A 25,462-nucleotide genomic window follows, 5' to 3' on the forward strand; every position below is an offset into this window, starting at 1 on the left:
ACTTCACTACTAGAAAAAACTCGGGTTGGTAGAATTTGGTAAAAAGCCAGGAATCCTCTCATTCGCGTGAGCAGACTTGGAAAGAGCTGTTGTTTGAATTTAAGAAGGATCCTGGAATAATTATTGCATTGTGGAAGATATTCATATCCTACCAGATCTATTGCCCCCTTTTCACTCCGAGTAAGCTGTGACAAAGAGGTCACTATCTGTCTTTTTGAAGTCCATCTACCCGCATTTATCTCAGAATTATATATGTTCAATAAAATCTGCTCCTTCAACAATCGCCTTTCCCCCCCACACACACACCTGTGCTGTGGGATTTCAGGCCCATCCAGCTCACCATCTTTTTCTCCGCCATTACAGCCAATATGTTGTCTGCTTACTCCTTCCCTTGTTTGCACCATTGATGGTGTCTGACCAGGTTGTTCTGTCTGGCAACCAGCCAAAATTACCTGCGGCTTTTCCGTCTGTACCGCAGCAATAAGATTGATCACAGAGTCCAACTTTAAACGCACCTCTGCAAACTGGTCAAAAATGGCCCAAACTGTCTGAGAAGTGAGCATGCTGTGCCAGTTGATGAAATCCTTTATGCTATCACTTAGCTGGTTTTCAAGCCCTAAAGCTGATCCATTTTGATTGTCAAACTCCAACTCTAATCCCTTATCCTTATCCTGGCTTGGAACTGACTCACTTAAAACTGCTGAGTCATTTGTCATCCAATTACACGGAGGGATTAGTGAGCCTCTTAACTGACTTCTTAACTGGCTCTCTTCGGCCTGCACCTGCAGATCCCACTCCAGGGAAGAATCTCCAAACAATGCCAAAGCTTCACATCTGTCCGGCAGGAGAAAGGGGGAGGATGCATGACTTACTGTAGATGGTATAGGCTGACAGAATCCATCAATTTTCTGTTGTTTTTGTGGGTTGTTTCTATCTTCCTTACTATTTGGTGAACACTGTGCTGTCTTTCTTTTCTTCCCCTTGGGAGAGGCCATTATTACCCTCAAGAAACAAATGAATAAAAATAGATAAGGAGGTGTTCTGTAATATTGTCTTTGCTGCTTTGGCCTACTGGCTCCTTCCAAGATTCCTTAAAAAGATTTTCCATGAAAATCCCAGGTTCAGTTCATTCCCTTAAAACTAGGTTAAAAATGGGTTAAAAAGGTTTAAAAAGGTTAAATAGATTAAAAAGGTTTTAAAAAGTTTAAAAAGGTTAAAATAGATTTAAAAAGGGGTAAGTTAAAAATACAATGTTAATAGAGATTAAAAAAATAAAAATAAAAATAAAGTAAAATAAAATAAAGCTTTTACTTCTGGAGGAGCTCTTTACAGCCTTTGCTGCCTGTCCACCATCTTGGCTCCTCCTCGACCAATGACCTAGGTCCTAGCATAAAGGTAAAAAAACAACAATATATGCAGTGTTATCTTCATTTTAGATGTCAAAAGCGTTTTGGGGCTCCCAGTGTCTTCCGTGGGAAACGGGTCCAAGTGGCTCTTTGAGTGTTTTAGGTTGCCTACCCCTGGGCTAGACTGTAGGTCCATCCCTCTGGCTATGTTGCTTATAATTCATGGGGAGATAGAATTAAATGGCAGTGTCTTTAGTGTCTTTAGTTTGCATCTAACATAAGGACTGGCAACATTAGCTGCTTCAGAATCCTCTATTGATAAAGTTTTAATATGTTGTAATATATATACATATACAAAATAATATGTGGCACTACCTAGGTGATTTTTTTCAAGGTATGGAAACTAAACAAGGTTGGAGGGGTGGGGAGAGAGAGAGAGCTCCTTTTTTTGAGCACATATTGATATTGTTCTGGAAAAGTAATTGTGTTTTTATAGATCATGCTATTTTGAATTGTGTACCAGTGATTTAGAAATTAACAAGAGGAAAAAAATATGCACTTCGATTAAAAAATGATGCTGGAGGAATGCCTATTGTTGGACTATTATATAGTAGTCAGTTTTTGCTATATTTGCTCTTAGGAATCCCAACTGGAAGACTGTTTAGAAATTTGGCCCATAAATGCTTAATTTTTGTCTTGAACTAGGAAAGAAGTAGCTAGAAAACAAATACTTTAAATAAATAAAATAAAATTATTTTTTCTTAAAAATAAACTGATTGCAGTGGTAACAAATCTGTATATGATAAAAGGATATGTAGCACTAGGTTTGTTTAATATTTAAGAGATTTTTTGAAGTTCTTTTTACTGTTTCCCTTAAAATAAAGATCTGTGCAGAATGATGTTAGGATTTCATATTTAGAGCTAAAAAGATTTTTTTTCTCCCCAAATTGTTATAAAGTATTTTTTTAGCTATAATTTTTTTTCTAGTAGTTTCTCCTGTTACAATTTCCCTTATTGTATACAATATTACTTGAATGATTGAATATTCAAATGCTACTGTGGTCTTTTCACTTATTTATTGTCATCTTAGGTGGGGATGATGGTTCGATGTTGCAGAACCTATGAGGAGGTTTGTGAGGGAGATGTGGGTAAAGTTATAAAATTGGATCGTGATGGTTTGCATGATCTCAACGTGCAATGTGACTGGCAACAAAAAGGTGGCACTTATTGGGTCAGATATATCCATGTTGAACTGATAGGTGAGTTGAAGACATAAAGTATTATTATATGAGATCAAATTTAGAATTCAAACCAATTGATATCATTGATCTTAATACTTTATAGGATTCCCACCACAAAGTTCTCCATCACACATAAAGATTGGTGACAAAGTTCGTGTAAAAACTTCTGTAATGACACCCAAATACAAATGGGGATCTGTTACCCACAGAAGTGTGGGTGTAGTAAAAGGTAATTTGTATTTTTTAAAAAAAATATATAGATGTAATAATTACAGATGTTGTCTCGGTACAGTGGTTGTGCTGCTGCAAAATAATATTCAACTTTGTTCAGAGCTTGAACTTCCTCTTGTTATTTTTTCTAATAGTTTGTTGAAGAATGTCTGTGCTAGTGGAAAACACTTCTCGTGGGTGGGGATAAGTGCTTTTTGCCACTTCCTTATTCTGCAGTTATTTGTGATGTGTTATGTTGCTGGGCTAATGAAAAAAGAGGAAGCTTAAAAAAATGCCTGCTTAAATTGATCCTGGGAGCAGAATTGCTTGTGTAAAAAGAATAGGAGAATGAGATTTTTATAAATCAATATTTTGACATATCTTTTTTAAAACAACTTTTATAAAACTTTCAAAGTTTTATAAAAAACATAAAAAATAAAACAAGCTAATAAAGGATAAAAATAAAGAAAGAAGAAAGAAAAAAGTGCATAAAGAACAAAAAGAAATAGAAGATACTCTTGATTTACTTCGCAGCAAATATAACTACAATTCCAAAATAATCTATTACTCTATGATTATAAAAGAAAGTTCACTCTTTTCTATTACTCAGGTTTTTTTTTCTAATTATGAAAACCACAAATCATAAGTGCATTTTTTATTGTTTTATGCAAAAAGCCAATAAGTGGTTTCCAGTCATCCATAAAAGTAGATATTTTTTCTTGAATATAAGGGGTTAATTTAGCCATCTCCACAAGTTCTATCATCCTTACCAACCATTCTTCTATTGTGCTGAACCTTTCCACTTTGAGGCATGTAATAGGTTTGCTGCAGAGTATTATGGCTTATATCAGGGAACAATTGCAAAAAAATTACAGTAGCAGTGCTTTATATTATTATTGTGATTGGAATGATCCTTTACCTGATCTTTTACGTTGAATAATGTAAAGAAATATGCTTCTTTGATCTCCTGTTGATGTTTCACTGAAATTTTTGATATCAATTGTTATAAAATTTGGTCAAATAAATTGTTACCCATGAGTGATAAATATTCATTTTAGAATTATTAAAAATAGCACTATTGATATTCCATTTATTCAAAAATTTCATATGGATAATTGGAATTAATTAATTCCTTTATTCACAACTGGAAAAGTAGTAGTTTTAAGGCACTATAATATTAACATTCCATATATTACAGGAAGTGTACAAGTATCATTTATCAGTACAAAGTATCTGAAAATGCGGTACTAAATACATGTTTATCTCTGACTCTTACTTTGTGTATATTTTTACATTGTTGATTTTACTAGTTGCTCTGAATCACATAAGATCAATGTATTTAAGTTCTTAAAATAAATGAATAACACTTAAATATTTTCTTGCCAAAGCTTTTAGTGCCAATGGTAAAGATGTTATTGTTGACTTCCCTCAACAATCTCATTGGACTGGATTATTGTCAGAAATGGAACTGGTTCCCAGTATTCACCCAGGAGTTACGTAAGTTTTTCCATTTTTCTTTGGCAGGTTTTATTTTGTTATATCTTTTGCATCTTTCCTTTCTATTCCTGCAATGTATCATATTGTCTGAATTCACGTGACAGGGCGAGTTTGACACCTGTACTCTAGAGAATAAAAAAATATGCAAGATGGTAAATTGAGCATTATGTAGTCATTTTTTGTCATCGTTCAGGTGTGATGGCTGTCAGATGTTCCCAATTAATGGACCTAGATTTAAATGCAGAAACTGCGATGATTTTGATTTCTGTGAAACCTGCTTCAAAAGTAGAAAACATAATACAAGGCACACTTTCGGCAGAATAAATGAACCAGGTATATTTAAATAAACCAAGTATATTTTCATTATCATTTCATGAAATGATTCACTTATGTTCTTGAAAACAATTGTGTATTTTTTGAATTCCTAGTTTTATAATGCACAAGGTAAGTTGCATTGTAACTTCATACTAACCAATTTTTTGGCTGCTTAAAATTATGCACAAAACTATGCAGTGAGGGGTATGTATAACTAGTTAGATGAATACAGTTTCCTTACTTTTAGGATTTGTACTGTACTGCATTGGTACTGTTGAATTAATATAGCTATCTTCCAACTTTCAACACCAGGCCAATCTCCAGTATTTTGTGGTCGTTCTGGAAAGCAGCTAAAAAGGCATCATAGTAGCCAGCGAGGCATGCTACTTGATGATTGGTCCAGAATTGTTAAAAATTTGAATGTGTCATCTTCTGTGAATCAAGCTTCCCGTTTGATTGATGGAAGTGAACAGTGTTGGCAGTCCTCTGGCTCTCAAGGAAAGGTAAGTATAAAAAGAAAAGTGTTGTATATATAAGTATCAATCAATAATATTTACTTGGTCAATAACAAGCATTTTGTTCTTTTGTTAAAAGAACAAAAACAGAATAAAGTAAATAAAAGCAATAATGTGCTAACAATTAGCAGAATAAATCACAACGTAACATTCACTTCTCTATTATGCTAGTATAATTCCCCATAATTCAAAAAGTAGTAGTTATTATTTTTGTCTTTCAGTAAATGTAGTTTTTAAACTCAGATATAATTGCTGTTCATAATATGTCTTCAAAGGATTTGAATTAATCAAATACAACATTTTCTAGCACTGGATACGCTTGGAAATTTTTACTGATGTCCTGGTACACAGATTGAAGATGATAGTGGATCCTGCAGACAGCAGTTACATGCCTTCTTTAGTTGTGGTCTCAGGTATGGCATTACCGTTATTGAGTTTGGAAAGAAAAAATCAACCACCTTTTGACTTTTCATAGCTTTGTAACACTAAAAAACCTCTGCAGTATATAAATAGTTCAGTATGGCTTTGTTTAATTTTTCTATAGGTGGAAGTTCCTTAAATAACCTCATAGAATTGAAGACTATCAATATTAATCCTACAGATACAACAGTTCCACTTCTTGGTGATTGCACAGAAGTAGGTATCTACTGATTATCAAGAAATGCAAATATTTTATTTATGGAAGATAAATATCCTTTAAAGAAATACTAATACCTTTTGGGTTTGGTGTTGTTTCTCGTACTCAACAACTCTTTAATTTTACTTTTTGTTTCAGTCAGTTTTTTACAATATGGATTTTTGGTCTGATTTTTTTGGGGGCCTGTTTAAGGACTTTACTACATTTTTCACATTAGGAGACTTCTGTATTAGTTGTAATTCATGGCTGGTGGTAATAAACATTCTCAACAAGTTCCTGGTAGTGTATACCATAAATCATATTATCAGGTACAAAATAAAAAGTTATAAGGCACATAGTTTAAAATACTCAAACTATAATGATATAAACATCTCCTCATAATAGAGCAAATTATTAAAAACTATTCTGTTTTCCTCCCCATCATATATAACAAGAGGGAGGATGTCAAACAGATTTCTGGTAGAATGGGTCACAACTAAAGAACACTGAATTTCAACCACTTCTCCTCAAATCTCTCCCTGCAGTGAACCCTCCATATTCTCACAAGTTATTTGTACTATTCTGTCCGAAGCAGACTGTTTTGCAGGTTCATGGATGCCAGCCAGATAGAGTTTTATAGGTCAAAGTCAGGAGTTTGAATGATCCCTGGAAGCCAATTGATAGTCACTGGTATTATATGTAAGAAACAGCTCTCACCCACTGATAAGAGGATTTTTGCCTTTTGCACTAACTGCAATTTTTCATTACTTCAAAGACAGTATCTAGAACACTTTGCAGTGATCTGTATGGAAGGAGACAAAGCCATGAATTGCTGTTTGAGCTTCTTTTTGTAGGAAAGCTTATGTATGCCACACTAGGTAAAGCTAGGCTTAGATTATTGCAGCCACTGCCTCCATTTGATTACCTATCAGGTAGGTATATGTAATGGTATGTGGGAATGGCCTTGGGACACAAGAAAGACCTGCAACCAGGGTAATGTTCTTTCAAACTTGCAAGATTTTGTTAATGTAACCTCCAGTAAAATAGGATTAATTCAGGTAGTCATGCTTTCTATCTGGACTACCAGTGATGGGATTCAGCCGGTTCACACTGGTTCGGCAGAACCAATACCTAATTTTTTTTGTTGAGTTCAGCAAACCGGTTATGATAAATCTGTGTTTTCCGGAACATGTCTGGTTTTCGTTCAACTTCCTTTCAGGCAGGGGAAAAAACCCCTCCCTAAAGTCCAAGAGAGGAGCGACAGAAACTAAACGGAGACACGGTGCCTTCGATCATGTCACTCAGGTGAATAGTAGGTGGTATTTCTCAGAGGTAATCTCAGGAATAGACACTTCATCTCTCTAGTTTTCCGATTGGTGCATATGGGTAAAAGGGGCGAGGCCACTAAGTATTAGCTGGGGTTGTGGTTCTTATAATCTAGTTTTGTGTACCTCTTTTATTGTTCTTATTTAAGTATTAAATGCATGAAATAATAAACTACCTTTCGTTTTGTTATACTTTAAACGGTCATTAAGACAGAGAATCAGTTGTTAAATTATTTGAATCCCACCACTATGGATTACCTTGCAAAGTTTTATTTATTTATTTTATTTTATTTATTTTATTTTAATTCCATTTATATCCCGCCCTTCTCCGAAGACTCAGGGCGGCTTACAAGCTTAGCAGTAGCCTTCATTCTATGTATATGCCTGCTTATTAGGGCTTTCACACACCCCCTAAGCGGCATTATTACAAAGTTGACATTTATCTTGCAAGTTTGAAAGTATATTTCTCTCCCATTGCTTCTACAGCGTAAGAAACTAGGGAGGGTCCCTTCTGAAACATTTGCCACGGCCACATTCCTACTGCTGTCATATAAAAGCTGCCTTTTATCTGACTGTTTCTCTGGTTATAGCTCTTCCTCATGTCTCACAGGGTCATTCTCATATACCATTATTATATGAGAGTATATCCCATAATAGAAAATAATCATTAGATTTGTTGGTGTGTTATCACTTATTTTCTATGTTGTCATTTGATTTTACCAAATTTGTTCATGTCAGTAGCTAATATATATCTGAATGTTAAAGGCTAAAGCATTTGTCCATTGTTTCTAATTCTGTGTCTTTTGTCTTAGTTAAGTTGGGAAGGGATGTGAAAGATGCTTATGCTAGCAAAACAGTTTTGTTGAATAGATGAAACGAGTCTTAAATCCTTTTTCTTAATGATGTTGAACACTTTAAATACCCAAACAATGTAAATGTGAAAATATAACTCTTGTTTCCAAGTATCACAGATATATCGAGGTGGCTATTAAGCAGTGCAGGAGTTCTGGTATTGATTGTAAGATACATGGCCTGAGTATACTAGGACGTATCCGAGCAGAGGATGAAGACTTAGCTGCAGTTCCCTTCCTTGCTTCTGATAACGAAGAAGAAGAAGATGATAAAGCAAATACTGGGAGGTATGGAATAGTAAAACAATTCATCTTTTATAAACATTTTTTGTAATTATGCTACATATTTTATAATATCAAATCTTACTGTGTGATTAACATTAGCAGACCCTGCATTTGGAATATTTAGGTCAAACCTTTTAATTTAATTTTATTAAAAAATTATGGCAACTGAGTAATACTCTTAAGCATCTTGTAGCCCATTTTTAGTATACTTTACAGTACAGTTGAATAGCGTAATAAAATAAAACAATAATTTTAATGAGGAAGGGCTTGTAAATATGCAGAAAGGGGTATGAAATAGACTGGAAATACTCTACATACAATTATCTTTATTTTAAGGATTCTGCAAAAAGAATGAAGGCTATTTTATCTGTTTTATAATATTTCTAGCCCACCTCAATTGAGATAGATGTTGGATACATTACAACAAAATCAAGACATAAACAAAAGATTAAAATTGAGTACAAGTAATAAGTATCATCAATAAAATCTAATACCATTCAGTTAAACTAATCTAAGTGCAAGTAGAGTCGAGCCTGTTAGTACCTCTTTCAGAAGGGGAAAATTGCCACAGTCCTTTTTTGATGTCCAGCGTAGATATTGTGATTTCCATCTACTATTAAAGCAGAAATTGAAAGTTGGGAATCCAGGAAAAATCTGAAACAAGGAACGAATACTTATATATACAAACATAGACTCACCACAGGAGATATTTCTATGAGGTCCTAATGTCTATTGACAACAATCAACAACCTCTTTGCAGAACTTAATCCAAGCTTGTTTTTCCCCCCTCTGTCCCCCCCAAACATACATACAACTTTCAAACACTGGTTCACAATATTAGTTTGGCAATATTGTAGAAGTCGTATCCCAAATCTGAAGATTTTATAGAGAGTGGATAGGGAAAAACAGACTCAGACTTAACTCAAACAAGATAGTGGGGCTGTTAATTCTGAGGCCAACTAATTTCAGGATTGTATTTTTGACTCTTATGGGATTTTGCTTCCCACAGTAAGAGCATACTCATAATCTGGGACTGAAATAAGAGATGGAGAATATGGCCAAAAGAGTTTTTGAACAACTTTAACTGATAGTTGCAGTTTTACCTGGTATAGTATGAACTGAAGACAGTCATTGATACTTTGGCATCTCTCGGTTAGAATACACTTATTCAATGTACCTGAGTGCTAAGGCTATCAAGAAAACTGGTCCAAAATGCATGGTGTATGTGCTTAGCAGTTGGACTTAATACTGTTATGTCACATCTTTGCTGCAGCTGGTACCAACAGGTTTCCAAGTGTTGGTAACTGCCTCTAAAGCCCTATATAGCTCAGAGACTTGGTATCTTAGAGCAGGGCTTTTCAACCAGTGGTACGGGTACCACCTGTGGTACATTGGCACCTGGCAGGTGGTACACGACCATCCTAGAAAAGAGACTTGGTATCTTAGAGCAGGGCTTTTCAACCAGTGGTACGGGTACCACCTGTGGTACATTGGCACCTGGCAGGTGGTACACGACCATCCTAGAAAAGTGGTAGCGGGGGAAGGGAATGAGCTGAACTGATGGCAGCACCGCACAAGCCTGAACGAGAGATGGCTGGAGCTGCAGGGCTGTCAGGACTCAGTGGAAGCACCAGGATCAGCACCAGGCTCCAGCTGGAGCTCGGCGCTGATCCTGGTGCTTCTGCTGAGCCCTGAAGAAGCACCAATCAGCTGCAAAGCAGCATTGATCCTGGCGCTTCTGCTGAGCCCAGAAGAAGCGCTGATCAGCTGGAATGTTGCAGCGTCTCCAGGGTCTTGTGATTTACATTCAGATGCTTGGCAACTGATTCATATTTATGATGGTCACAGTGTCCCAGGGTCAAGTGAAGTGACCAAAACCTGCTGTAACCACCCAGCAAAGGGGGGGGGAGAATAAAAAGCCAAACACCCCTCCCCCCCACATACACACCCCTGCTGCAAATCCTCAACAGAAATGCTCACAACAGTGAACCTCAGATAGGAGGAAGAGCGCCGCCGGGCAGGCAGGCAGGTGTCTTGCTCGGCTGTGGCTTGGGGGTCACTTTTTTCAGTGCCATTGTAACTTCAAACAGTCACTAAGCAAACTGTTGTAAGTCGAGGACTACCTGTACTTCATCACTTTTTTCCTTTTTTTTGTGATCAAGTTTTTGACACCTTGCTAGGTGACTGGTGGTACTTGGATATTGCCATATCCTAAAAGTGGTACAATGAGTGAAAATGTTGAAAAGCCCTGTCTTAGAGACTGTCTTCACCAACAGTTTCTGCCCACCCCTGAATATCAAGAAAATGCCTGCTGAGAGCTCCCGCTTATCAACAAGTAAAGAATAAGGGGCAAGCATTCTCTATAGCAAACCCCACCGCCTACATCAGCTTCTTCCCTGAAGTGTGCACCGCCCCACCTTAGGGACTTTGCAAAAGATAGTGAAAACATAGCTACAAGACTCCTGGAGTCTGGCTGGTTTCAGGTGGTTGGATATATTTTAGAAATAATATTTTTTACACCAAGCACAAAATTAAAAGAACAATTGTACATTCTCAGAGTTCTAATGGCTTTAGTAATCCCCAAACATTTAATCGTATTGTAGTTGAGATTCTAGCTATCCTAACTTGAAAAACAGGTTGTAATGGAGTTGTTACAAATAAAATGCTGGAAAATGTTACAGTATTGGAGTTGGTGTTTTGTATGTGTGTGTGTGTCTGTCTTTGGTGGGACCAATCTTTTTTCTGTAAAATTACATGTTTAATATGAATAATTGAATCATGTTATATAACATAAGTACATATGAAAGACTAGTGTTGATTAACATATCAAAGAGAGATTCTTGTGATCTTTTTTCCTTTCTGTTTTTTAAACAAAATTTCCAATCTAATATATTGTGTGCATTCTTAGTTTTAGTAGAAAGAAGACCTCAGGCCTGGAATCTGCAGCTTCAATTAGGACGAAAGTCTTTGTCTGGGGCTTAAATGATAAAGATCAACTGGGAGGATTGAAAGGTTCTAAGGTTTGGATCTTTAAAAATTATAGTGTATAGAAATTAACAGTGTGTTCCCTTATCACTTCACTGTGATAAGCAAAGACATGAAGGAACCTGTAAGGATGGTGAGTAGGACAGTAGTAGATAGTTGCCCAAGTAGACTGTATACCAGATGTATCAAACTTGCGATGTCACGTGACATTGCACAATGTATCAGAGCCTTTTCATCATTGCCAGCAATGGGGTGGGCGTGGCTTCCAGATGATGCGTCAGGCCCGTGGGCTGGCAGTTTGACACCCCTGCTGTATATGGTTTGGACTTCTTGCACTGGTTGCTTATTACATCAAATTTTGCATTTCTGTTACAGTCTCAGATGTAGGTGAACAAAACTGGCTGTATTGAGGATTCTGGCTTAGAAAATAACATGAGATCTGGAACAGACCTATGTTGATGTCTATTGACTTTTGTGATTTACAAGTCAGAAGAATCTAATAAGAGCATTTTTACTGGCATTTGATTTGAAATGGAGGATGTAATATATCTGTGTACGTTGCAGAGTGGTTTTAATGGTCAGAATATCATTCAAAATACATTAGGCAAAAAGACTCGGAAAGGTAGATAACCCTGCTCCCAAATATCATCATCCTTTCAAAGGAAAGTAAAAATGGATGAAACAGTGTTAATAGATAGCAGAGCATACTGTTTATAAGACGAATAGGGAATAATTAGACCATAGTGATGAATATCCAAAAAGAATACTGAAGGACTTCAGTATAATTGATGAAATGAATTTTTCAAAATCATTATTTCTCAAAAAAGTACCTAGGAATATACAGACTTAAATAAAAACCTTATTTCAAACATCTAAAATAGCCAGCTATATATTGAATGTGAAAAGCAATAAATCAGTCTGCTTTAGCAGTGAATTTTTCCTGTTTATTTACATTTTACAGATCAAAGTGCCTTCCTTTTCTGAAACCCTGTCTGCTTTGAATGTGGTGCAAGTAGCTGGTGGTTCTAAAAGTCTTTTTGCTGGTAGGAAAGCTTTTTACTATGCACTTTGAAAGTTACATCAGATATAATTGCAAACGACACCTTTTACTTGTGCCAATTTCATGATCATGGAACCAAAATTACCTTTATGTTTTAGTGACTGTGGAAGGTAAAGTGTACGCTTGCGGAGAGGCCACAAATGGAAGGCTTGGATTAGGCCTCTCAAGTGGAACAGTTCCTATTCCCCGACAGATTACTGCTCTCAGTAACTATGTAGTCAAGAAAGTAGCTGTTCACTCAGGTACTAATACATTTTTCTATGTTTGACAATACATTAATGAAAAGGAACTGTCTTTGCAATGCTTTGGAAGATACAGATGCACAAAAATCAGGCTGGTTTTTCCCTTCTTATACTCAGCACAAGGAAGTATGTACACAAAAGAGACATGAAGGTCTTAGAAACAGATTCTTCTTGGAATGCTTTCTTCTGGTATAGAAAACAAGTGATTTGAAACAGATTTGTAGTCTGAAAATACGCAAAAAACAACAAGCTCACCATATAGATAGAAAGGTGTTTTCTTGTACTCAAAGTGGTTGAAAATACTTAAAATTTATTGACATTTAGTATAAAATAGGTGGCTATTGCAAATCATTTGAAAAGGGACATGAATTTGGGAATGGACTTAACTATGAAGATAAAGCTCATCCTTTCTTGCTTAATATGATACTCAGGCTGGCATATTGAGTTAATAAGGTCTCAAGAGGGAGCCCTAGGAATTTTTTTTGTTTCAGTAGTTGAAGGACTGATACCATTTGGAGAAAGGGAACTTTTGATAAAATTATGTGCAAAATGTATAAAAACAGTGCATGTTTTTGTTTTTTCCTTTAAACAATTAAAAAAAACCTTTTTCTCAGGGTTATGGTTTAAGTTCAGCTGAGAATTGCAAAGGGTTTTCAAGTTTATTTTCTTCATGAATGAAGGCAAATATATGTGTCCCAGGATAATGCTGCAGGATCCCATCTGGATTGGTCACCAGGACCAGACCAGAAGTTTTGTCTTCTGAGCCTTTGGACTTGTACTGGAGTCCATCTTCAGGGAACTTCTTTCTAGCTGAGTGTGTGCTGTTTTGTGTGTGGTATTTATATGGTGCCTGTTGTATGTGGCTTTTTAGATGCTGATTGGGGTGTGTTGATGGCTGGCTTTTAAGTCGTTGCTAGTCATTTCCTTGTGCAGCCTAGCCCTCGCCTTTTGAGTTCTTGATAGGCTAGTGGTAAATCAGCATTCCTGTACGCAATGTAATTCTCATTCACTTTCAATCTGACTGTACTAATTAGTCTTCTTGTGCCATATCCATTATCGGATGTTGGCGATCATGTTGGCGATCCTGTTCTTATCAACAGCCGCACAAAAAAGTGTTGCTGAGTTTTGTCCAAACCAGTCCCTATACTATACTAATTGAGTCAAATAAATTTTAATATTAGCAAACTTGAAGATGTGTCATAAGATCTTTGTCATAAATGAGCATATAGCAAAATTAATATTATTGACAAATTGATTGAAATACATTTTATTTGTGTTTTATTTTCTTCCTCTAATGCTATTTTCCCCCTTTCTTGTACATTTTGTCATTCTAGGTGGTCGCCATGCTATGGCTTTAACTGTTGATGGCAAGGTATTTTCCTGGGGAGAAGGAGATGATGGAAAACTTGGACATTTCAGTAGAATGTAAGGACACTTATTTTTGCATTTGTATTGCTGGGGTTTTGTTATGCCTAATTCAATAGCTTGTGAAGAGTGTTCCAAATAATCAGAAAGCAGTAAGAACTATAAAGTTGATCTGAAATGGTTTTGTTTAATGTAGAGGTAGTAGTAATAATATTTTAATAAGAGTTGCTTACCATAGTGATAATCCTTAATTGTAATTCTTTAGGAGTAGAATTTGGTATTTTTACATACATTTTACCAAACATTAATTAAAAAAAATAAAAATGATAAAAAAACCAGTGTTCAGTACACTGGAATATTCATCTTTCTATTGTTAATATGTACTTTCACTAAGTAAACTGATTAAGCCACAAATAATAATTGGGTGATTCTCCTATATTTTTAGGAACTGTGATAAACCAAGGCTGATAGAAGCACTGAAAACAAAACGTATTCGAGATATTGCCTGTGGCAGTTCCCATAGTGCTGCTATTACTTCAAGTGGAGAATTATATACATGGGGGCTTGGTGAATATGGTCGACTAGGACATGGGGACAATACTACGCAACTTAAACCAAAGATGGTAAACCATGTTTAAACTTACCTGTCTTAGGACATTTTGAAATAAAATAAAAATATCAAATTGCTGCCATTCCAAAGCTAGTGAAGAAGCAAATTAAGTCTCTGTGGAAGCTTTCTTTGATCTTTACTTGGATCAGAAGATTTCAAGAGAGTTTGTGTCTGTTACAGAAGGTAGTTGCTAGGGTTGTTCCTACTGTATGTTACAAACTGCAGCTTCCCTTTTCTTGGTAACTTCCTAGTACTGGGACATGGAAGAAGAAGGTATACATTTTGGAAGAGTCTAGGTTTTCTTCATGTGGAAGGCCTTAATTGTAACAAATCAACCTCTGTTGGCCAACAATTTAGGATTTTGAAATGAATACCTTGTTTAACATTTGAAATTAATATGCTTCAGTTCATTTGCTTCCTGTGTTGTAGGTTAAAGTTCTTCTTGGCCACAGGGTGGTTCAAGTTGCTTGTGGAAGCAGAGATGCTCAGACTCTGGCTTTGACAGATGAGGGTAAGAAAATCATTTAGGATTCTTGTTGTCCCAGAAAACTGGTTCTGCCTGGTGTGCAACACCCAATAAACCACACACCAAGGTGGAGATTTGCAAAAGCTTTATTCTGATCATAAGAAAGGACACAGGGGGATCATTCCCACTAGGCCTGTGCAAAGATCACTCTATCAATAGTACAGTTTTTATGGATACTTCTCTATAAGCCCACTTTAAGCCAATTTCTCCTATGACCTTACCAAGGTTTGTTAATATTGCTTAGCTCGCATTTGCAATGTCTAGCAATCATCAGCACATTTGCCCCTAATTTCCAGTAACAAGTAGCACAGCATACCATAATGAGTGCATTAGCCCCCAAAGTTCCTCTTTTCTCAAACTGTTGCCTTTGATATATCTATAAAACCTATATATATATTTCAGCATAATCATCTGTTCCCTGTTCTTGTGACCCTCAGGTTTCCTGTGCACACAATTGGCATGTTCTTAGGATTTTACTAGCTAAGCTGCTTCTATTACTTCTCATACACTAGCAAATGTCTGCAAATACTAATTCTCTATAAAGACTACAATTTTAGGGGAGGGGTCATTTGCCTTTTCCTTCATTTCTGCATTATGGATGTATCACACTTGCAGTCTTTAATGCAGGTCTGTTTTACTAGGTCTAGTATTTTCCTGGGGAGATGGAGATTTTGGAAAACTGGGTCGAGGAGGAAGTGAAGGATGCAACATTCCTCAGAACATTGAAAGGTTGAATGGACAGGGAGTTTGTCAAATTGAGTGTGGAGCTCAGTTCTCTTTAGCTCTTACGAAATCTGGAGTAGTGTGGACATGGTATGTCATGTATAACATTTAAAGTAATTATATAAACTTAAATACACAAATATTCTTTTCATTTTGGATTTCTTACCTAATTATCTTAAACTGAACTAAATTTGTAGGAAAGGCAGAATAGAAATAGTGAATATTTTATAACAGAAATGGCGCACACTGTTCATGAGATTAATTATTTACTATCAAGAATCTGAGATGTCAGCTTCTGTGAATGTTTTCTATGCAGAATTAAAGAGGACATAAATTTATTTGGCTTTATTAAAACCCATCATTTCACTACTAGTTTTTTGCTCTAATACATAAGATGACCTTCATTTATACACCTTCATGAAAAATATAAGATGAATGTGTTTTTTAAATCTGTAAGCAAAAATTTTACCCTCATTTGAATGTCCTCTCATTCCCTTCTCTTCAGGTGTAAAACCACTTGTACAAATAAATAAATAAATAATTGAATGGAATGGGGAAGGAAGGTTTGGATAAAGTATCCACTCAAGGACCAGCAGAAATCTTTATTTTTAATTCTAGCTTTTCATTTATGTTTGCTTTAAATATTAATGATATATAGGGGCTCTAAAATTAAAATTTGCTATCTTTAGGGGCAAAGGAGACTACTTTAGACTAGGTCATGGCACTGATGTTCATGTACGAAAACCCCAAGTAGTAGAAGGTCTGAGAGGAAAGAAGATAGTACATGTAGCTGTGGGTGCTCTCCACTGCTTAGCCGTTACAGACACTGGACAGGTAAGGAAAAAAATCAATTTACTTTGAAAAATATTATTTGGCAGTAAAACTCCATTTAAAACAACAACCACAATAGAGTAACTTTCCTTCTTGAGGAGCTAATTAAGCTTTCAGCTATAAATGGGGGGTCACACGCTCGATTTGATTTTTCTATCTGGCCGGTGGTTGGATGATCTGGGTGGGGGCTCTCCAATTGTTATGCCCCTGTCATGGACCGATCATCATCTCCTGCGGCTGGTCTTCCATTTTGCCAATCCCTGTTGTGGGGCTGTTGAACCAACTAGATGGTTCTGCCCCAGGCGCCTAATGGACCCTAAGCGGTTCCAGGCGGCCCTTGGGTCCCCACCTGCCGCCTTAGTTCACAGCTTGGCCGAGGCCCTAGTGGAAGCCTGGGAAAAGGCAGCCACTGAGGCACTCGACCAAGTTGTACCCATGCGGCCCCTGACCCGGTGCAGATCCCAGTGGGCTCCGTGGTTTTCTGCGGAGCTCCGGGAGATGAAGCGTCGGAGACGGGGCCTAGAGAGCTGTTGGAGGTCCAGCCGGTCTGAATCCGACCGATTGCGACTAAGGTCCTTCACTAGGTCTTATCTCGCGGCGATGAGGACAGCGAGGTCAAACTACTTTGCTGCCCTCATCGCGTCCGCAGATAATCCCCTGGCCGCCCTGTTTAGGGTGACTCGCTCCCTCCTGAATCAGGAGGTGAGGGAGGAGCCCTTGCAGGGGCGTGCCGAGGAGTTTAGCCAGCATCTGTCGGACAAAATCGCTCGGATCCGGACCGGTCTGGCCTCCGACTGGGCAGAGTCTGACGGTGAGAACATGGGTGGTCTTGTCGATGTCATCTGGGAGGAGTTCGACCCTGTGACTCCGGAAGAGGTGGACAGGATTATGCGGAGGCTGAGCACCATGTGTTTATTGGACCCGTGCCCCTCCTGGCTGGTTTATTCGGCTCGGGAGGGGACACGAGCCTGGCTCCAGGCAGTGATAACTGCTTCTCTGAATGAGGGTAGTTTTCCCGCCGCCTTGAAGGAGGCGGTGGTGAGACCCCTCCTCAAGAAGCCTGCCCTGGACCCAGCTGTTTTAAACAACTTTCGTCCAGTCTCCAACCTTCGCTTTCTTGCAAAGGTTGTTGAGAGTGTGGTGGCGCAGCAGCTCCCTCTGTTCCTGGAGGAAGCTGATTATCTAGACCCGTACCAATCGGGCTTCAGGCCCAGGTACAGCACGGAGACGGCATTGGTCGTGCTGGTGAATGATCTCCGGCGGGCTCGGGACAGAGGTTGCTCCTCTGTCCTAGTCCTATTAGACCTCTCAGCGGCTTTTGATACCATTGACCATGGTATCTTACTGCGGCGTCTTTGGGGGTTGGGAGTGGGAGGCACCGTTTTACGGTGGTTCTCCTACCTCCTGGGACGTTCGCAGTCGGTGTTGGCAGGAGGGCAGAGGTCGGCCTCAAGGCCTCTTGTTTGTGGAGTTCCTCAGGGGTCGGTCCTCTCACCTCTCCTGTTCAACATCTATATGAAGCCGCTGGGTGAGATCATTCGTGGTTTTGGGGTTGGGTATCATCAATATGCTGATGATACCCAGCTTTTTATTTCTACCCCAAACCACCCCAGTGATGCCCTCTCCGTGATGTCCCGTTGCCTGGAGGCGGTCCGGGTCTGGATGGGGAGGAACAGGCTTCGGCTCAACCCTGACAAGACTGAGTGGCTGTGTGTGCCGGCGTCTCGGGAAATTCAGAATATTCCATCATTAATTATGGGGGGTGAGATATTACCCCCCGTAGATAGGGTTCGCAACTTGGGTGTCCTCCTAGATTCACAGCTCTCCTTGGATGATCATATAGGAGCTGTGACTAGGGGGGCCTTTGCCCAGGTTCGCCTGGTGCGTCAGTTGCAGCCCTATCTAGACCGGGATGCCTTGCGCACAGTCACTCATGCACTCGTGACCTCCCGTTTGGACTACTGCAATGCTCTCTACATGGGGCTGCCCTTGAGGACTACTCAGAGGCTCCAGCTGGTGCAGAATGCAGCCGCGCGAGTGGTGGTGGGGGCTTCCCGATACTCCCATGTAACACCTCTACTCCGTGAGCTGCATTGGCTTCCGGTTGCCCTCCGGGTAAGATTCAAGGTGCTGGTTACGACCTATAAAGCCCTAAATGGCATGGGTCTGGGTTACTTACGGGAGCACCTGCTGCCGGCATCAACTTCCCTTCGTCCAGTGCGCTCCCACAGAGAGGGCCTCCTTAGGGTGCCGTCGGTCAAAGAGTGTCGACTGGCGGCCCCCAGGGGGAGGGCGTTCTCTGTGGGCGCGCCAGACCTTTGGAACCGTTTACCGGTGGAGCTCCGGACGGCTCCCGACCTTCGCTCCTTCCGACGTGACCTAAAAACATATTTATTTGAACAAGCCGATCTGGTCTGATGGGTTTAGGGGTATTTTAACGCTTTGTATTAATTTATTGAATTGGGCTGTTGTATTTAATATTTTTTAATTTTTATATATTGTATTTTATTGTATTGCCCTGTACACCGCCCTGAGTCCTTCGGGAGAAGGGCGGTATAAAAATTAAATTAAATTAAATTAAATTAAATTAAATTAAATTAAAAAATAAATAAATAAATAATAAATAATAAATAAATAATAAATAAATAATAAATAATAAATAAATAAATAAATACAGAAGTATGGAATATAGCAATAAAATGGTCTGATTAATGATTGCCACTATTGAATATTTTTTCTTTTTCCCTCCTGATTAAGCATCAGTCCCCCTTTTTAATAGCATTATAAGATATTGTAAAAATTTTAAACTTTTTTATAGCTAAAATACATATGTCAGATTTTTTGCTGTGCAGTTCATTATAAAAACCTAAATAAATTCACATTTTGGAATTTGTCAAGATATTTTTGCCTAAGCTATCAGTTCATTCCATTATAGACTTAAATATTATAAAACAAAGATATTTACTGATTAATCTTCTTTCTCTTAATTATAGGGATTCAAAGTGCTATTAAATGAAACAGAAACCTAAAAAACATAATATTTTTTTAAAAAACCTCAGTAAATTAAATAGCAAATAAAGCAGGAATATCATGTTCTATTAAAAGGAGATTTTCATCTTTTTGAAGGGTGCAGTCAAAGCCTCTGTTAGGAAATACAGTTCTCCAGAAATTACCATAGCCGAAAAGATATGCTGTTCAGATATGAGTAAACACTACTCTGTGAAGAAGTGCTGGATTAAGTAGTTTAACATTTTTCCTGACATTATTATTCATACATGCTTAATTTGCATTTGAATTTATTTGCATTTTTGGCAGCCAGTAGTCTTATCTATACAGATCATTCCTATTCTGTAATTTGTTCTAATATTAATAGGAAATAAAAGATTTCGTTTTAGCATTATTTGCATGCCATTTTTATAAAAACTGAAAATTATTCCTGTTCTATGAGATATTTCCCATGCTTTTTGTTTGCTATCCAGCTAAAATAATAAAAGCTTTTAAAACGTTTGATACTAAAGTCTTTAAACAATAAGTCTGTGCAGTAGAGTGAAGAGGCTAAATTATCTCCTATGTACATACACGCATGTGGAAGAAGTAACCACATGTTAAATATTAAATGAATTATGTAATGATTTCTCCTAAATATTTTGAGAGTAGCATATGTATGCTACAGGAAAGAGTGATGTACAAAATTATTTGATTTATTGGCAGGTATATGCTTGGGGTGATAATGATCATGGACAGCAAGGCAATGGAACTACTACAGTCAACAGAAAGCCCACTCTGGTGCAGGGATTAGAAGGCCAGAAAATAACCCGTGTTGCATGTGGATCTTCTCATAGCGTGGCTTGGACAACAATGGATGTTGCTACACCATCTGTTCATGAACCAGTTCTCTTTCAAACTGCAAGAGATCCTTTAGGCGCATCTTATTTGGGTACCATAAAGTTTAACCTTTCTTTCCTTAAATATATAAATAAGTGGGGCAAGTTTTGGCTTAAGAAGAAACAATCATAAAGTTCTTACTAGTATTGTGTGATGTTCCATTAAATTTGAAGCATAGCTTGCCCTCTTATAGAATTCATCTAGAGAAATAATTATGTATGATATTAATATATTTTGTAAGGATAAGATTTGATGATATTTATCAGAAAATGGTGTAAGCAGAATTCAGCCTTCAGTATTTGTTTTATTCTATAATAAATCATCTTCCACGCTGGTTGAGCTTGAAGAACTTCTTTATTCTCTAGGTGTTCCATCAGATGCTGATACTTCTGCTTCTAGTAACAAAATCAATGGTACGAACAGCTCTAAATCTAACCGACCTTCACTTGCTAAGATTCTTTTGTCATTAGATGGAAATCTTACCAAGCAGCAGTCATTATCTCATATACTGACAGCACTACAGATCATGTATGCTAGGTAAGCATGTATATAAAGATATATATGTAAATGCAATTAGAAATTATCAAGTTGCTCAAGAGTATTAGCTTTGATTAAGTACATGTAGGAATTTTGAACAAAAATTTCTTATTTAATAAAAACATAAAACTAAAATATTTTGAGATAGCTTTTTATATGTCCTTGTAGCAGTACAAAGTAGTCTACCTATGCTGCTTCTGTGGATTGCAGAATTATATATATCAGGGCTTTTCAACCAGTGGTACGGGTACCACCTGTGGTACATTGGCACCTAGCAGGTGGTACGTGACCATCCTAGAAAAGTGGTAGTGGGGGAGGGGAATGAGCTGAACCGGTGGTACCACCGCAGAAGCCTGAGCGAGAGATCGCTGGAGCTGCAGGGCTGTCAGGGCTCAGCGGAAGAGCCAGGATCAGCGCCAGGCTCCAGCTGGAGGTCGGTGCTGATCCCGGCGCTTCTGCTGAGCCCAGAAGAAGCACCGATCAGCTGGAATGTTGCAGCATCTCCAGGGTCTTGTGATTTACATTCAGATGCTTGGCAACTGATTCATATTTATGATGGTCACAGTGTCGCAGGGTTAAGTGAAGTGACCAAAACCTGCTGTAACCACCCAGCAAAGAGGGGGAAATAAAAAACAAACATCTCCCCACCCCACCCCCGCTGCCAATCCTCAACGGAAATGCTCACAACAATGAAAACCTCGGACAGGAGGAAGAGCACCACCGGGTGGGCAGGCAGGTGTCTTGCTCGGCTGTGGTTTGGGGGGCACTTTTTTCAGTGCCATTGTAACTTCAAACAGTCACTAAGTGAACTGTTGTAAGTCAAGGACTACCTGTACTTCATCACTTTTTTCCTTTTTTTTTTTGGTCCTCAAGTTTTTGACACCTTGCTAGGCGACTGGTGGTACTCGGATGTTGCCATATCCTAAAAGTGGTACAATGGGTGAAAAAGTTGAAAAGCCCTGATATATATTGTATTGATTGATTCTTGGATCTGATGTTTTTAAAATCATAGTTGAGCATATTGCATTGAAAGTATTGATAGATCATTTAAACTTTGAGCTTGAAAATATTTGTAAAACTTTGAAGTCCTTTACTGTGCTTTAAATAATAAAATTTTGGAAAAGAAATGATAGTTAAATATATCTATATTAAACTCTTCGATGGAAATGTGTGGGATCAGAAACTTCTTTGTGTATCTGTATGTATATGAATTTTGCTGATAGATAGTCATAATCCCAAACTACTATATCAAATGTAATAAAAAAAAGAATAATAGGTAAAATAGTGAAGATAGCACCTCTTCTGCCATATAGTATAAGACAGGGCTTTTCAACCTTTTCACAGATTGTACCAATTTTAGGGCATGACAATATTTAAGTACCACCAGTGCTTAGCAAGGTGTCAAAAACTTGATGACTAAAAAAGGGGGGGGGGAATTTTGGGTTTTACTGATTAGATTCATTTGTTGTTATAGAAATGGCTAGTTTATAATATTATGGAAAAGTAAAAAGCTGAGGTTCAATCTTAATGTTTCCTTCTACTGCAACAGAGGAAGTCTGTTCTTTTTCCCTTCTCCCCCTCACTTCTCCCCCCTTTTTCCTCCCCACTGTGTCCTACTATTTGCTTTTGTATTTTTGTATTTTATTCTATAATCTAATAAAATATTACAAACTGTAGAAAAAAAGTTAAAAAGTACCAGTTTTAATTTCTTTGGTGGCTGTTCCTTTGCTGAATCACTTTCCCTTTGCACTGACAAATCTATGATGAATTTATCCATGTTTATTAATATACACCATTACCAGCTAGTTCAGGGGTCTTCAAACTTGGCACTTTTAAGACTTGTGAACTTCAACTCCCAGAATTCCTCAGGCATCATGTCTGGTTGAGGAATTCTGGGAGTTGAAGTCCACAGGTCTAAAAAGTTGCTAAATTTGTAGACCTCTGAGCTAGCTGGTTGCCCTTCTTCCTCTCTCCCTTCTGAGCTCTTTCCACAGTGCAGTAAGAATGCACTCCCCCCAATCCCTTCCTTGTACCCTTGAAGACACAGTAATCAAGTGCAAAGCAAAGGCTCACAAAATAAAGAAACACATAAATTCCTGGGTTATCACGTGTCACAATGTTGCAATCCGAGACTGAAAGGCTCTGGCAATTGTGAAATTGCCCTAGATTAAGTCTGTTTATCTTCAAAGAAAACTTTCTAAAAGCCATAGACAGACTCAAGATAAGGGGGGTAAAACTAATTACATTTATTTAAAGGGATTAAACCTATGGAAGTCAACACTGCGGACTTATTGCTAGCCTAAAATACAGACTAAAATATTCCAATAACCAAAGCACACAAACCGAGCCTCTCTGAATTACAAAACGCTGTAAAATCTACAAAAATCCTTATGGTAACCCAATCAAGCCGCCAGTTGATCCAGAACTAAATAAACCCACCTCCTTTCCGACATGCTTGTCTGTCAGTTTTTCATTTCATCAGCACTGATTGCATTCTCCTGTCTGGAGAAAATGAACCAGGGGACCTTTTCTTCCAGCAACAGCTGCTGCTTATTCCCTGTCCCTGTTTCCTCCCTGCCTGCTGAACTCCTCTTTCCCTGTGGTTTTTTTCCCCTTTCCCACCCAAACCACTTCCTTTTATAGCCTCTCCTCCTCCCCGCCTTTTCTTCAGTTCACCTCCAGCTCCGTGCTGCTTCCGGAAGCGCCAATCAGCAGGAGTCAATCAGCTGGAGCCCTGCTGGCTCCTAGGGCTTTTGCCCAACCCAGAAGGCCATGTAGCTGCAGCTGCCTCTCCTTCAGGTTTGGGTCACTTTGGCTCATTCCCTTCCCCCGCTACACTTCTCTAGGATGGTCGTGTACCACCTGCCACGTGGCAAAGTACAACAGGTGGTAGGTGTACCACCGGTTGAAAAGCCCTGGTATAAGATACCTGTACAATGCAATGGGAGAATCTGTTGAATATTTTTTCTTTTGATTTAGGGATGCTGTGGTTGGAGCACTGATGCCTGCAAGTATGATTGCACCAGTGGAGTGTTTATCCTCCTCTCCTGCACCACCTGCAGACCTTGCTTCCATAGACAGTGCTCCTAGCCTGGATGAAAGCATGTTAGCAATTGATACAGAGGAGAGGCAAAGCCCAACATCTTGGCAAGACAGGAGGGTGGAGGTAATCTTTTCTCAGATATATGTATGGTAAAGATACTTACCATACTTAGAAGTTGCAATTAATGCTTTAAAACCAATTGTGTAGGACAAATCACTCCCCTCCTACAATAATTTGTAGTTTAAATATCTAGGCCAGAAAGTTTCAAAAAAGAGAATCTGATTTGAAAAGATCACTAAAATAAGTAACAAGGCATTCAAGATTATTCTAGTGGGGGGCTGTTTATTGTTATATTTGTTTTGATTTGGGGGGGTACAGAAAAAAAAATATAGGTGGTCATTAAATGTTAATGCAAGACTTTATTTCATCAGTGGGGCATTTCCAAAGTCCTTATCAGGCTCTCTTTTATTAGACCTATGCTGTTCTGCTTATGTAGGTGGCTTCTGCAGAAGATGCCTTGACTCCCTCTGCTTTGACACCCACTGCTGCAGCAGCCTCATCTCGTCCTTTCATTCCTGTCACAGATGATCCTGGAGCAGCCAGTATAATAGCAGAGACAATGACCAAAACCAAAGAAGTAAGATCCTCATTTGTACTGATTACACACTTAACTAGATTTTCTTCAAAAGTAATTGAATATATATGAAGATTGAGATATTTGTGGTAAATATCTAAAGAAATATGTCAATGCTTACTGACCAGATATTGTAGACTCTGTTCTGTAATTATAACAAAAAGCATTTACCTGTTTACAACATTTAATTTAAAGTGAATTAATAACATTCTGTAGAGCTGTCAAGTAACTAATTGTTTTTACCATCTTCCACTAATAATAATTCAGCTTCAGAAAAAAATATTTCCTATTAGCAGTTCCTAAATTTAGCTTCTCTACAAACTTTCTGTGTATTTTGAAATGCTAAAACTTTGACAGTTAAATCAGCAATAAGTTTCTAAAGCTATATAACTCAAAACTAAACATTAACATGTTGAGAATTTGTACTTTTCTCTTTTCACATCATTATGGTACTCTGCCTTGTCTTCATTTTAATCTTGAAGGATGTAGAAAGCCAAAGTAAAGTCTCCGGGCCAGAGCCTCAGTACTTGGATGAATTCACCAGTCTCCTGGTACCAGATGATACCCGAGTCATGGTTGACCTATTGAAGTTGGCTGTATCAGGACGTGCTGGAGAGAAAGGGAAAGATGTTCTTTCTGCTGTGCTGTCTGGCATGGGTACTGCTTATCCTCAGGTAAGTTAAATTGTTGCTGCATTATTTATTCTGTACTTGTTGCTATTTAGTTGAACAGACTGGATGGTTTGGGGTGAATTCTTTAATTTGGATTCCTGCATTGAATACAGGGATGAACAATGTCATAAATGTCTATTATTATCTAC

The 25,462-nt window shown here is 38.1% G+C and overlaps 1 protein-coding gene across 1 annotated transcript in view; it reads left to right on the forward strand.

Moving 5' to 3' along the window:
- HERC2 (HECT and RLD domain containing E3 ubiquitin protein ligase 2) overlaps positions 1-25,462 on the forward strand; it is a 160,913-nt gene that overhangs the window by 112,115 nt on the left and 23,336 nt on the right. The window contains exons 49-69 of the mRNA XM_081327133.1: positions 2,437-2,605; positions 2,691-2,816; positions 4,186-4,294; positions 4,488-4,627; positions 4,922-5,112; positions 5,432-5,537; positions 5,669-5,760; positions 8,029-8,204; positions 11,110-11,221; positions 12,148-12,229; positions 12,345-12,488; positions 13,823-13,913; positions 14,299-14,476; positions 14,893-14,974; positions 15,631-15,802; positions 16,402-16,546; positions 20,255-20,480; positions 20,794-20,965; positions 23,945-24,131; positions 24,505-24,645; positions 25,125-25,316. Coding sequence (XP_081183259.1) covers positions 2,437-2,605; positions 2,691-2,816; positions 4,186-4,294; positions 4,488-4,627; positions 4,922-5,112; positions 5,432-5,537; positions 5,669-5,760; positions 8,029-8,204; positions 11,110-11,221; positions 12,148-12,229; positions 12,345-12,488; positions 13,823-13,913; positions 14,299-14,476; positions 14,893-14,974; positions 15,631-15,802; positions 16,402-16,546; positions 20,255-20,480; positions 20,794-20,965; positions 23,945-24,131; positions 24,505-24,645; positions 25,125-25,316 — 3,033 coding nt within the window. The remainder of the gene's footprint in view (positions 1-2,436; positions 2,606-2,690; positions 2,817-4,185; positions 4,295-4,487; positions 4,628-4,921; positions 5,113-5,431; positions 5,538-5,668; positions 5,761-8,028; positions 8,205-11,109; positions 11,222-12,147; positions 12,230-12,344; positions 12,489-13,822; positions 13,914-14,298; positions 14,477-14,892; positions 14,975-15,630; positions 15,803-16,401; positions 16,547-20,254; positions 20,481-20,793; positions 20,966-23,944; positions 24,132-24,504; positions 24,646-25,124; positions 25,317-25,462) is intronic.

The sequence above is a fragment of the Vipera berus genome (genome assembly GCF_964194415.1).
Source record: "Vipera berus genome assembly, chromosome: 4".
Lineage (NCBI taxonomy): Eukaryota > Metazoa > Chordata > Lepidosauria > Squamata > Viperidae > Vipera > Vipera berus.